The following is a 14,944-nucleotide window of genomic DNA, read 5'->3' as shown; positions in this document are numbered from 1 at the left end:
CAGCGCTTTATTTTTAGCGCCAAAAGCTTGGTCCAGGTGGTATGCCAGGTGTTGGCAAGCTGTCCAGGCTAATTTTGCTTCCTGCTAGCGTTGGGTTGACTTGTAAAGTCCATTGACAACTTATCATTCACACAGATAGCAGCCGGTAAAGGACATGGAGTTGTGATCGTGATCTTGCTCGACCGCTTTAGTTCAGGGGTCGAACATGAGCGCTAGCTTTGTTTTTATTTAGTTTAAAAAGATTTTATGGGTTCCCATGAGTAACTCCAGGCTTTTTTTACACTTAAAACCTCAATATATTTTTTTACTATAATATTTTGTATCGTTATCGAATTACTTTTAGATTACTTTTGCACAAACCCTTATTTGATGTCTGTTATTACAACCATTGTACTTATTTTATTAATTTAACACCATAGTAAATGTAAAAATGCCTAGCTTTACCATGTTTTTTAAGCTGTAGTATATTTTTATTTGGTTGTTTTATTCTACATTAGCAACTTAAAGTATGTGATGTGTCTTTTTTTGGACATTTAAGGTAGTATTTCCTTCTTTAAAGTGCAACAAACTTTGATTTTCATAGTGTTTAACAACACTATATGGGTTCCCATGAGTAATTGCTGGCCTTTTTACTCTTTGGATCACTAACTTTATTATTATCATTTTTGTACCATTATCAGATTTAAAACCTTAGAAAATGAAAAAAAGTATTATGAGTTGTAATATATTAATTTTATTCTACTTTAGCAGCTTAAAGTGTGTGTCTTTTGGACAATTAAAGTAGTATTTCTTTCGTTAAAGTACTACAAACTTTTTCATCGGGTCTAAAAAGAGTATATGGGTTCCCATGAATAATTCCAGGCCTTTTTACACTTTGGACCACTAACTTTTTATTATTATCATAATTTTTTACCATTATCTGACTTTTAGATTACTTTTGAATTACTTTTGGATTACTTTTTGTCTGTTATTATAGCCATTGTGCTTATTTTATTACTTTAAAACCTTAGTAATTGTAAAAAATGTTTTTTTGTATTTATCAAAGTATTATAAGTTACATTTCTGTTTTATTCTTCAATAGCTGCTTAAAGTATGTGTCTATGGACAATTGTAGTAGTATTTCTTTGAACAGCGAAAAACTGTGCTAAAGAACATTAGCGCTGGCTTTGTTTTCATCGAGTTTAAAAAGATGATATGTGTTCCCATAAGTAATGTCAGGGTTTTTCACACTTTCAAAAACTAATTTTTTATATATATTTTTTATACCATGATTGGACTACTTTTGGATTACATTTGGATTACTTTTGCGATAACACTTATTTCATGTCTGTTTTTACAACTGTTGTGCTTATTGTATTACTTTAAACCGATATTAAATGTAAGATATGCCTAGCTGTACCATGTTTTTTTTCTCTCTCACTACATAGTTTTTGTATGTAGCAAAGTATCATGAGTTGTAGTCTGTTTTTTTTTATTCCACATTAGCAAACTTAAAGTATATGATGTGTATTTTGGACAATTAAAGCAGTGTTGTTGTTGTTTTCTTTAAAGTACAACAAACTTTGATTTCATGGGGTTTAAAAGATTATATGGGGTTCCCATGAGTAATTCCAGGCCCTTTCACACTTTTGACTCAAATCTTTTATTAATACTTTTTTTTGTACCATTATCGGATTACTTTTGGATTACGTTTAAATTACTTTTGCACTAACCCTTATTTGCCTTTTTTGCTTATTTTATCACTTTAAAACCATAGTAAATGTAAAGTTTTTTTGTTAAGTATTATGAGTTGTATTATATATTTAATTTATTCTACATGAGCAACTTAAAACATGTGTCTTTTGGACAATTAAAGCAGTACTTTTTTCTTTTAAGTGCAACGAATGCAAGTGCTAAAGAAAATTAGCCGCTGGGTTTGTTTTCATAGATTTTAAAAAGATTATATGGGTTCCCATGATGGCTTTTCACACTTTGGACAATCTTTTTAGATGCGTAAAACCACAGGAACATCATTTTTTTCCTCTTTGTGCGCAATTTCCAAGCAATGACTTTACACCTTTTTTTAACACTTCTTTTTTTTTCATCCAAGATCTACTGGGGGTTTTATTTAAGATGTATTCAAATAATTTCCTGGCCAGATTTCTCATTTTATATGAGTTCTAAATGTTGCACACAGAATGAACAACCAGATCTGGGTGGTTTACTTGTAATTCGTAACTGATTATAAATCGTACAACAAAATTTGCAGTCGGCAATCTAATCTGTTTGATTACACATTTATTGTACCATAATCTGACTACTTCTGGATTACATTTGGATTACTTTTGTGATAACCCTTATTTTATATCACATACATTGAAGCAGGATAATCTTATACTGTTTTAATAAATCCAAAGAAAGAAGATCTTCATCCTTATCAGCAACAAGAGGCTAAATGCTGTCTTTTTCAAAGTGCAAAGATGGACAGATAATACTTTAAAAAAATACTCGTACTGGTAGTGTTTGCTGAGAAAAACACCACAAACATTTAGAAAACAGCAGCATTACATAAACCAATAGTTAAAAAGATGAAGGTCACAACAATATCACTGCGACATCAAAAATATGAAACATTTGAGGAGGATCATTTGATAGTGTATGGAGGATTTACAGCACAAAAAGGAAACATTTTAGGGTGTGGTTTACAACTTTATCTAACGCCAACTAACATGTGATTGACCTGACATAAAAATATGCATCTTAAAGGGACAGTTCACCCAAAAATGGCAATTCTGACATCATTTACTCCTCCTTTGTTTCTTTCTTTTGTTAAATGCGAAAGATATATTGATTAATGTCAGAAACGGAGATATATATCATAAGTTTACATTTAATTGGGATGATTTTAAAGGGAATGCTTCTGCGTGAACTGTAATAAATCACAGGCATAAATGAAAACAACAGAACAAAGAAACCTATTGAATGAACAGCACTTTAGAGTGTCTGTGGAGTATTGTGGTACAGAATGTCAGTAATCAGATGCGAACTTGTAGAAATAGTTAAATAAAATTAATCTTAGCTAAAGCTGCGAATGCTAACCAAGGTGCTTTAAATGAAAATCCCATGTTCTGAACTGTTTCCTAGATAAATAAAATCCTAATTTGAGATTGCACATCCTACCATGTGACTATTGCCATATATTGTGCAGCCCGAAAAGTTGAGTGCAAGTAAATGAGGAAATTTTGGGGTGTACTGTCCCTTTAACACCACGCCTTTAGAGGGATAGTTCACACTAAAGTGTAAACTTGCACACAGTTTATAAGTTTCTTTCCTCTGTCTGAACAAAAAAAAAAAATTTAGATATTTTGAAGAATGTTAGATATTTTGAAAACCGGTAACCATTGACTTCCATAGTAGGAAAAACAAAATCTATGGAAGTCAATTGGTTACTGTTTTTTTAGCATTCTTCAAAATATATATATATTTTGTCTCCAACAGACGAAAGAAACTCATAATGTTTTAGAACAAGAGTCCTTTTACTGTCTGAACCCTTAAATGGGGCAGCTCTCACCCAAAAATGTAAATTCACACACCATTTACTCCCCCTCAAGTGTTTTCTAAACCTTCACAGGTTTCTTTCCTGTGTTAAACACAAAATTCAATACTTAGAAGAATACTGAAAACCGGTAACCATTGACTTCCATAGAAGGAAAACGAACACTATGGAAGTCATTGGCTACCGATTTTTCAGCATACTACAAAATATCTTCTTTTGCATTTAACAAGAAAGAATCTCATAAAGGTTGGAAAAAAAAGAAGGGTGAAGAAATGACTGAATTTTCTTTTTTGTGTGTACACATTTTACTGTACTGTATCTTTAACACCAGCCCTTAAAGGTGCAGTCCGCCCAAAAATGTAAATTCAATCACCATTTACTCCCCCTTAAATGTTTTTAAAGCTTTGAGTTTCCTACATCTATTAAAAACAAAATTGAATATTTCGAGGAAAGCTGAAAACCAGTAACCATTGACTTCCATAGAAGGAAAACGAACACTATGGAAGTCAATGATTACCGGTTTCCATCATTCTTCAAAATGTCTTCTTTTGTGTTTAACAGAAGAAAAAATCTCATTAAGGTTTGAAAAAAGAGAAGGGTGAACAAATGAAACTTTTAATTTTTGTGTGTACACTTTTAGCTGTACTGTGCCTTTAACACCAAACCCTTAAAGGGACAGTTCACCCAAAAATATACATTTACACAGCATTTACTCGCTCTCAAGTGGTTATAAACCTTTATGAGATTCTTTTCCCTATTAAATACAAATCAGATATTTTGAGGAAAGCTGAAAACCAGTAACTATTGACCTCCATAGTAAGAAAAACGAACACTATGGAAGTCAATGGTTACCGGTTTCCATTATTCTTCAAATGATCATCTTTTGGATTAAACAGATGAAAGAAACTCAACATTTTGAAAAAGCAAAGTCTGAGTAAATGACAATTTAAATTTGTGTGCACACTTGTAACTGCACTGTACCTTTAACACCAGACTCTTAAAGGGACAGTTCACCTACAAATGTAAACTTACACGGTATTTGCTTGCCCTCAAATGATTATAAACCTTTATGAGATTCTTTTCTCTATTAAATACAAAATTTGAAGAATGTCGAAAACGGGTGCCTATTGACCTCCGTAGTGTTTGTTTTTCCTACTATGGAAGTCAATGGTTACCGGTTTTTATCATTCTTCAAAATATCTTCTTTTGCATTTAACAGAAGAATAAATCTCATAAAGCTCTGGAAAAAGAGAAGGGTGAACAAATGAAACTCTTTACATTTTTTTTTTTTGTGTATACACTTTTAGCTGTACTGTCCTTTTAACACCAAACTCTTAAAGGGGCGGTTCACCCAAAAATGTAAATTTGAACACTTTTTTCACGCCCTCAAGTCATTATAAACCTTTCTTTCTTCTATTAAATACGAAATTTGATATTTTGAAGACAGCTGAAAACCGGTAACCATTGACTTCCATAGAAGGAAAACGAACACTGGAAGTTAATGGTAACCGGTTTTCAACATTTTTCAAAATATCTTCTTTTGCAGCTTACAAAACTTTTAACAGTTGAGTTAAGGATGAGTGAATGAATTAAAATTGTGTGAACTATCCCTTTAAATCTTCATCAGCATTTCGCCTGGTAAAGTCGAGCAGATGTTTGAGGTTCTTAGCATTCCTCTCTCATCATTTCACACTGATTTGCTGAACTCTGTGTCAGAAACCCCTGACAAATTGATGACCTCAGCTATTAGAGGCTCTTTAACAAAGATATTGCTCAGATCTGACACACATCCCTGAAGCTGTGACCACACACACACACACACGAAACGATGAGATGTGATCAGTTTCATGTGCTTTTCCAGTCGTCTTCTGAACTGCTTTGCACCATCAGAAAAGAAAGACTCTTTCTGTGTGGAGCGGTTATAAAGAGGAAGTGGGACCGATGCATTTAGGTCACATGACTTGCACAAATGTCCTCTGTGTTTGCAGCGTTGGCCTCTTTCCACAAGTGGCAAGCTGTTGTTTGCCCACTGGGGTTGGTGTTGGCTCGGCTCTGAATGGACCACATGTCAAGCCCTAATCCTTGGTGTACAGTACACACCTTACTTTGTAGTCATTAAAGGGGCAGTTCACGCAAAAAATAACATTTCATAACCTTAACGAGCTTCTTTCTTCTGTTAAACACAAAAGCAGATATTTTGGAAAATGTTTAAAATGGGTAACCATTGACTTGCATTGTCGGAAAAATAAATATTATGGAAGTCAATAGTTACAGGTTTTCAGCATTCTTCAAACTGTCATCTTTTGTGTTCAACAGAAGGTTTTGATCATTCTTCAAAATATGTTTAGTGCTCAAAATAGAAAAAAGAAGATATTTTGAAGAATGCTGAAAACATGTCAGTGGTTACTGGTTTTTAGCGTTCTTCAAAGTGTCTAGCATTCAACAGAAGGGAAGAAGATATTTTGAAGAGAGCTGAAAACCTGTACCCATTGACTACCATAGCATTTTGTTTTTCTTATTAATGAAAGTCAATGGTTACAGGTTTTCAGCATTCTTCAAAATATCTTCTTCTGTTAAAAACTAAAGATATTTTGAAGAATGCTAAAAACCGGTAACCATTGACCTTCATAGTAGGAAAAAAATGCTATAGAAGTCAATGGATACAGGTTTTCAGCATTCTTCAAAATATCTTCTTCTGTTAAACACTAAAGATATTATAAGGAATGCTAAAAACCAGTAACCATTGACTTTCATTGTAGGAAAAACAAAATGCTATGGAAGTCAATGGATACAGGTTTGCAGCTTTCTTCAAAATATCTTCTTCTGCTAAACATTAACGATACTGTATTAAAGAATGCTAAAAACTGTAACCATTGACTATCATAATGTTTTTCATCCTACCATGTAAGTCAATGGTTACCGGTTTACAACTTTCTTCAAAATATCTTTTTTTTTTCCTTTTATTGAACACTACAGATAATTTAAAAAATGCTGAAAACCCGTAACCATTGACTATCATGTTGTTTGTTTTTCCTATTACGCAAGTCAATGGTTACCGGTTTTCAACTTCAAAATATGTTTTTTTTTTCTTCTATTGAACACTAAAGATATTGCGAAGAATGCTGAAAACCTGTAGCCATTGACTATCTTGTATTTGGTTTTCCTACTATGGAAGTCAGTGGTTACCAGTTTTCAACTTTCGTTCAGTTTAACACTAAAGATATTTTGAAGAATGTAACCATTGACTATTATAATGTATGTTTTTCCTAGTATAAAAGTCAATGGCTACCAGTTTTTAGCTTTCTTTAAACAATCTTTTTTTTCTTATATTGAACACTAAAGATATCTTGAAGAATGCTGAAAACCTGTAACCATTGACTAACAATGTTTGTTTATCCTACAATGAAAGTCAATGGTTACCGGTTAATAGCGTTCTTCAAAATATCTTCTTTTTTTTTCTTCTATTGAACACTAAAGATGTGAATGCTGAAGCCTGTAACCATTGACTTCAATAGTATTTGTTTTTCTACTGTGGAAGTCAATGGATTCCAACATTCTTTAAAGTATCTTCTTTTGTGTTCAACAGGAGGAAACTCTTTAAGGCTTGACATGTATAGGTTGAGTAATTGATGACATAATTTTCATTTTTGCGTGAACTATCCCTTTAACCGTTGATTGATTACAGCAGTTTTTGAGGAGTTGGAGTTGTACAAGTGCCCTTTGCTCTTGGGTGCATCTCTGTAAAGGTGTTCTTGCGTCAAAAAGCCGAGTTCTTGTATTTTCAGATTAATCGTCATCATCTATTTATAGTTTCTTTTTGGTTTCGTAGTATTTCCACACAGCCGTTGGTGGTTTCCTCATGTAACCCTCAATGTTTCTATAGGTCTTCTGTTGAACACAAAACAAGATATTTGGAAGAGTTGTGTTATATTTATTGGGAGTTATAGATATTGGGAGGCGGGACTAAATATAGTACACCCATCTGATTGATCAAATTTGGATAAACATCATCAACAAACATAAAATAAATTGAATCGTCTGCAATACCGATATTGCATATACTATCATCACAATAAGATCATTTTGCGATGTATTTTTAAAATTATCACGTCATTTTTTAAAAATCGTCAATTATGAGCTAGTTATGTATGAAACTCATTTAACGTTAGACTTTTGAAATAAAAATAATGCTTAAAGGTGCAGTACACTCAGTAATTAACATTTTTAACATATTATGGAAGTCAATGGTTACCGGTTTCCAACATTTTTCAAATTATCTTCTTTTGGGTTAAACAGAGGAATAAAACTCCTAAAGGTCTGAAAAGAGTGAAGGGTGAGTAAATGATGATAAAAATGTAATTTGAAGGTGAACTATTCCTACATGTTATTAATAATATAAGAATGCTGGAAGGGCATGTGCGTAGTAAAACATATGCCGGAATAGTTGGCAGTTCATTCTGCTGTGGCAACCACCGATACATAAGAGACTAACCGTACGTTCACACCGAAAGCGGCGAGAGCGTCAAAGTAGCCGGAAGTCATTCATTTTCAATGAGAGCCGGCGGCGATAGGCGGCGAGGAGCAGCGCGGCGTGAGCGTCGAGGAGAGTTGAAATGAAGTCAACTTTATGGTAATGAGCTATGACGCGGTTCGGCGGCAAGCAATCAGAATGAAGACGTCTACCGCTTGATGCAGTTCAGAGAACACAGACCTGTGAACTTTGGTTCCGACCACAGTTGTTCCCAAGGGTTTGATTATTGCGGTCGCCGGATTTCCAATTATTTACAATTTTTTCCTACAGGAACATACATTAAATAAGTTACTGGCGAGTTACTAGTTATGAGTTATATATATATATATATTTTTTATATATATATATATATATATATATATATATATATATATATATATATATATAAAATATATAATATATATATTTATTTATTTATTTATTTATATATTTATTTATTTTTATTTTTTACGTTAACCAAGAAATATACAGGAGGGCTAATAAATCAGACATCAACTGCATATATATTGAAATATCATTATCCATCAGAATAGAATAGTCAACACACACACACACACACACACACACACGGTCGTCATTTCTCAGCAATGGCCCAGTCTGATCTTTATCACACGAGTGCTTTTACAATATCCACACTTCCTCCTCTGCTTCACTCCATTGCTTTAAGCAATCAGCGGGGAAATGAACGACTTGCTCAACTGGATGCCTTCTTGAAAACCGTCCAGCGTTTCCTGGTGTGCAACAATCTTCAGCTCTCTGATCTCCTTGGCCCGACAGTTCCTCCCTCCAGTCAGCCAGTTAAACTCTGGGGTCTTTCAGAGCGTGAAAATCTTCTGCTTATGCAACGAAAGCTGACCTCATACTCTCAATATCATGTTATGCTCGCGTGCGCTTTCCAATCTGTAACATCGTAGGCTCAGTCTACAGTTAGTACACGTCGTCTTGTTTATAAACTGGTACAGAATGTGCCGAGTCAAAAATAAATAGTATTTTAAGTGTTATCTTTGGTGATTTTTGACTTTTTACTGGACGTCCATGAGCTCATGTGTTTCCGTTGTCATGCTTTAATCTTGGGCAATCATGTGCAATGTACATTAGGCCAGGGTTGACTCATGCTGATTTGTCACGGCACAAGGAGGTCAGGGGTTTGATGGAGAACGGGTTCAGAGGTAATTGCAGCTGGAGCTCGCGCTGGCCCACATTTTGAGCCGGTCTAAGTCTGTTTGGAAGCTATAAAGTTTTATTAGTGTACTAATAGGGTAGGATGCATGGAGCATGGCTCTGTAGGTTTGATGCTTTTGGCGCCCCCTGTTGATGTTGTGAGGAGTTACTGCTGCAATCTTTAATTTTATTTTTTTGTTTATTTGTTGGTCATTTTTATTTGTTTGTATTCAGTATTTTTATTTATTTTTAAAGTGTTTAATCTGGATTTTTGTTAGTTTTTGCATGTGTTTTGGTGAAATCGATTGCTTTTTATTTAGAAATGATAACTCGAGTAAACCTTTTTGTTCTATCTAAAATAAACAGTTTTTATTTTGCTAAACTGAACATTTGTAAGTATTTTTTTGCATTTGGTTTTGTTCACACTGAATTTTAATTGATCGCAAAAAAATTATAGTAGTGTTATATTTAACTTAATGTTGTATTTATAGTCTGAATTTGGCTGTTTTTACCAAATTCCCCATGTAATTTGGTAACTAATTTTAATATGTATTAGGTCTTTTTAACTTCAGAGTAACGTTTTTTGCATTTAAAATGAGATGCTAACCGTTTTTTATGTATGCTTAAAATTGACTTCTCAATTTTTTTGTTTGTTTGTTTGTTTGGTCAAACTGAATTGTAATTGATTTTAATAGTTATATTAGAATATTAACTATATTTTGCATTTAAAATAAACAGTTTTTATATTGCTTAACAGAATTATTGTCAGTATTTTTTGCATTTGTTTTGGTCAAACTGAATTTTAATTGATGGAAAAAATATTTATAGTTTTATTTTCTTAATATAAAAGTCTCTTTTTGTATTTATAGTCAAATTTTTGGCTGTCTTTACCATTTTTCCATGTAATTTATTTCCTAATTTTTAAATATGTATTGGGTTTTTAACTTCAGAGACCGTTTTTTTGCATTTTAAAATTAGATGAAAAGCATTTTTATGTATGCTAAAAATACTCTGCTCAGTATTTTTTTTTGTTTGTTTGATCAAACTGAATTGTAATTAATTTAAAAAATGTAAATTATAATATTAACTGTATTGTGCATTAAAATAAACAGTTTTTATATTGATAAACTGAATATTTGTAAGTATTTTTTGCATTTGTTTTGGTCAATGAATTTTTTTATTTATAGCAAAAAATATTTATTGTAGCATTTTCTAAATGTAAAAGTTTTTTTTTAATTTATAGTCTGATTTTGACTTAAACTGAATTGTAATTGAATTTAAAAGTTAATTTACACATTAAATTACACATTGTGATTAGTTTTTGCTTTGCGATTATATATTGCGATAAAAATACGATTTCAATAGATGACTCGAATAAATGTTTCTAAAAATTCTATAATTTTAGATTGATTGGGAAGATTCTGTAAGTGAGTGCATAAAATAAAATAAACAATCTACATGCATAGATAAAATCAATAAAAGAAAAATGTGCTACTTAAATAAGCAGCGTTTTATGGTTTTTGAAGAGTCTAAATGTATTCAGCTATGCAGTAATTGAATAATCAAATGTAAAATAACACTGCATAGTCTTCGTTTTAAAAACAATTCAACAAAATTAATTGAAATTTTATTTTTAAGTTACAAATGGTACATTTTCTTATGCCTAAATACGTTTAAAACCCTTTATTTTTAATTTATTAGAATTTGAATTTATTTTAATTTCAATGTATTTTCATTTCAGTTTATTTTATTTTAAATGTATTTTTATTTATTTTAATTTCAATTTATTTATTTTTTAATTTCTTTATTAATTTCAATTAACTTTAATTTCAGTTTATTTAAATTTCAATTTGTTTTAATCTATTTAAATCTTTATTTTAATTTCAATGTAATTTAATTACATTTGTTTAAATATTAATTTATTAATTTCAATTTATTTTTATTTCAATTTATTTAAACTTCAGTTCAGTTAAATTTCAATTTGTTGTCATTTTAATTTGTTTTAAATGTAATAAATTTAATTGAATTAATTGTCATTTTTGCTTTTTTTCATTTTAAAGTAATTTTTGCGTTTTAAATATGAATTTTAGCTTTTATTTCATATTTAACTGCATTATTGTTATTATTTTTTATTTGGTTTGGTAAAACGGATTTGTAATTGATTTTAAAAGTTAAATAATACAAGAAATTGTTTAAACATAACTTAATTTATCTATTTTATCAATTTATCAATTTTATGTGCTTAAAATGGGCTAAATTATGATTAGACTTCTCATTCAATTAATGATATAATGATTCCATACATGCTTTAAATAAATACATTTCAATGCTAACATCTTCCATGCATAATTTAGCATTCGCTACGTTTGTATGTAATTTCACTGAACGATTTTTAAAAATCAAATGTTCGAAAATACACTTTAAACTTTCAATATCATGTTTTAAACTTCCATTATATTCCATATCAGACACACTGCATGGTTCTAACTGTTTCTCTGTTTAGCTTTCCCATTGTCTTACTCTGCATCTCAGAGAGACAATAGCTGGACCGCGAGCTAGCCTTTGTTTGCGTGTGATTAGCATTCCTTCAGTGGTCTTGAAATGGGTCGTTGGGGTCTTGATTTCTCCATCCCCCCTGAGGGCTCTGTCTGCAGCGCTGTGGGCCGGCGGTAGAGTTTTTCTTTCTTTTTCCCCCACCCTCAACCCTCTTTAGCTTCATTATCGCTGGAGCTGTGCTTATGAAACGTAGCGGCTGTAAAAAAAGCAAACCTTTAGACCGCTTGCTCAGCTCGTCTGCTTCAGTTCACGGTACACCGAGTCCAGACGCAGAAGAGAAGCAGACATGGACTCCATAGCTGTGGATTCAGCCGTGTGTGAGGATTTGGGAAGGTAGGAAGTGGATGTGGCTGTGGTTTTAGTAGTGTGTGTAGAGGAGCAGATGGGAGCTGCTTTGTTTTCATTAGTGTTTTTGGAGTCGGTCCAACGGTTCTTAAGGAATAAAAATGGTTGAGTTTTGTAAAATGCACTGTTGTTTAGGAATGTAAGGAGTTTAATTTGATGGTTTACTCTGAAATGAGTTATTGTTGAACACAAAGGTAGATGTTTTGAAGAATGTTGAACGTCATTGACTTCCACAGCATTTTTTTTTTTCAAGTAAAGTCAACTTTTTAAAAAAAAGTATCGTTTTAAAATCAACAGGTTTACTCAATGAATAAAAAAGTCAACTAATTGCTTTACAAATCTTTTTATAAAGGAAATTAATCGCTTTAAAAGCAACATTTTACACTGTTTATAAATGTAATGGGTTTATTTCCAACAGTGAAGTCAACTAATCGCTTTAAAAGCAATGGGTTTACTCACTTTTTTTAAAAGTAAAATTAACTAATCGCTTCAAAAAATGTGAGTAAACCCATTGATTTTAAAGCATACACACTGAAAAAAATTATTTAGAGATAATTCCTTGGATTTACTCAAATTTTTTACGTTAAGTGGTTGTAAACTATTTTTTTGTGTTCAATTTAAACAAACAAATTAAGTTGAAGAATATTAAACTTAATTTATTTGTTTAAATTCAACACAAATAAATTGTCTGCAACAGCTCTGCATGCAACACTTTTTTTTCAGTGCAGTTGATTTTTCTTAAAAAATAGGCATAAAAGCGATAGGTTGACTTGAGTGTAAACCCACCGTTTATGAAAGCATTAGTTGACTTTAAAAACAATGGGTTTACACTAATTTTGTTCAAGTCAACTAATCGCTTTAAAAAGTAATAGGTTTACTCCGTTTTTTAAAAGTGAAATCAACTAATCGTTTTAATAAAAGTGAATAAACCCATTTATTTTAAAGCAGATGGTTGATTTTACTTTTAAAATAAGCATAACAGCGATATGTTGGCTTAAAGAGTGTAAACCCACTGTTTATGAAAGCATTAGCTGACTTTAAAATCAATGGGTTTACTCACTTTTTTTAAAGTGATGTTTTCAAAATCAATGGGTTTACACAAATTTTGTTTAAGGCAACTAATCGCTTTAAAAGCAACAGGTTTACTTAGTTTTTTAAAAGTCAAGTCAACTAATCTCTTTAAGCAACAGGTTTACTTTGTTTTTGTTTTTTAAAGTAAAATCAACTAATCGCTTTCATAAAAGTGAATAAACCCATTGATTTTAAAGCAGATGGTTGATTTTACTTTTAAAATAAGCATTAAAGAGATATGTTGACTTAAAGAGTGTAAACACACAGTTTATGAAAGAAATTAGTTGACTTTTCTGTTAAAAAGTGAGTTAAACATAGATTTTAAAGTAAAATCAACTAATTGCTTTAAAATCAACAGGTTTATTCAATTTTTATAGTAAAATCAACAGGTTTACTTAATTAAATTTACTAAATTCCTTAAAATGAAAATGCGTTGACTTAAAAAAAAAATTGATTGATAATGCGTTGACTAAACTTGATTTTAAAGTGAAATAGGTTTACTCACTAAGTAAAATCAACTAATTGCTTTGAAATCAACGAGTTTATTCACTTTTTTAAAGTTAAATCAACAAATCACTTTTAAAATCAGCAGGTTTACTCCTTTTTTAAAAAGGTAAAATCAACTAATCGCTTTCATAAAAGTGAATAAACCCATTTTTTACCCGTTTATGAAAGCAATTGGTTGACTTTTCTTTTAAAAAGTGATTAAACCCATAGATTTTAAAGTAAATTCAACTAATCTCCTTAAAATCAACAGGTTTATTTAATATTTATAGTAAAATCAAGAGGTTTACTTAATTAAATTTACTAATTGCCTTAAAGTGAGTAAATGCAATGACTTAAAAAAAAACTTGATTGAAAATGCGTTGACTGAACTTGATTTTAAAGTGAAATCAGTAGGTTTACGGAGTAAGTTAAATCAACAAATCACTTTTAAAATCAACAGGTTTACTCCTTTTGAGGTAAAATCTATTCTAAAAAACAAACTGCTAACAAAGCTTAATAAATTCTATCCCTCTGTTTCCCCCACATGTGACAAGTGTAAAGCTGCTGAGGTTACCTTAGCACATCTTTTTTGGTCTTGTGTTCAAATTCAGAATTTTTGGTTAGAAATATTTCAGTTCTTTGCTAAGATTTATGATTGTGTTTTACTCTCTGACCCAATGATAGCAATTTTTGGTAATGTACGGTTACCTGTTCAGTATGGCATGATCATAGCTAAAAAAAGTTATCCTTTGTTTTTGGAAAAAAATAAATGTTAGGCCTCTTTTTTTCTGATTGGCTTCTCGGACTCGCCTCCATTTTACATTTGGAAAGCATAAGATATACCACCTCTGGGAACTCTGCGTAATTTGATAAAATGTGGGATCCAGTCTTTCTTTTTCTGCAACACCATAAAGACTAAGAGTGTTGTTTAATTTCTGAAGATTTGTAAGTTTTTGTTTTTTTTCCTCTACATCCATTGCTGTCTTCTTGTAGGTCATATATGTTTTGCATGTCACCATTTTCTCTTGTTTTTTGCTTTACATTTTGCACAGATAATTTTCTCATGATGGGTTTGTCTGTCTGTTCTTTGTTTTTCTGTCTGCAAAATTATAATAAAAAAAGTAACTGCTTTTAAATCAACAGGTTTACTCACTTTAAAGTAAAATCAATAGGTTTCAAAAGTAAACGTAAAAGCAAGTGAATGCTTTAAAATAGATACATTTACTCACTTTTTAAAAAGTAAATCAGTTGCTTTTAAA

General features: G+C 31.4%; 1 protein-coding gene and 1 long non-coding RNA gene across 3 annotated transcripts in view; one reads left to right on the top strand and one right to left on the bottom strand.

Annotated features, from left to right (window-relative positions):
- The window catches only part of LOC147831455 (uncharacterized), a 787,032-nt gene that overhangs the window by 328,424 nt on the left and 443,664 nt on the right, over positions 1-14,944 (bottom strand). The gene's annotated exons all lie outside the window — the stretch shown is intronic.
- si:zfos-943e10.1 overlaps positions 1-14,944 on the top strand; it is a 45,734-nt gene that overhangs the window by 2,114 nt on the left and 28,676 nt on the right. Inside the window, exon 1 of one of the 2 annotated variants that reach the window (XM_087303629.1) lies at positions 11,945-12,116. The exons of the other annotated variant lie outside the window; for it this stretch is intronic. Coding sequence (XP_087159755.1) covers positions 12,070-12,116 — 47 coding nt within the window. The 5' untranslated portion in view covers positions 11,945-12,069. Of the gene's footprint in view, positions 1-11,944; positions 12,117-14,944 lie in introns of those variants that run through there. 2 annotated transcript variants of the gene reach the window in all.

This window comes from Danio rerio, chromosome 22 (genome assembly GCF_052040795.2).
Source record: "Danio rerio strain M-AB ecotype USA chromosome 22, GRCz13ab, whole genome shotgun sequence".
Taxonomy (NCBI): Eukaryota; Metazoa; Chordata; class Actinopteri; order Cypriniformes; family Danionidae; genus Danio; species Danio rerio.
Note: the sequence above shows the minus strand (reverse complement) of the source record. Positions and strands in the feature narration are given on the sequence as shown.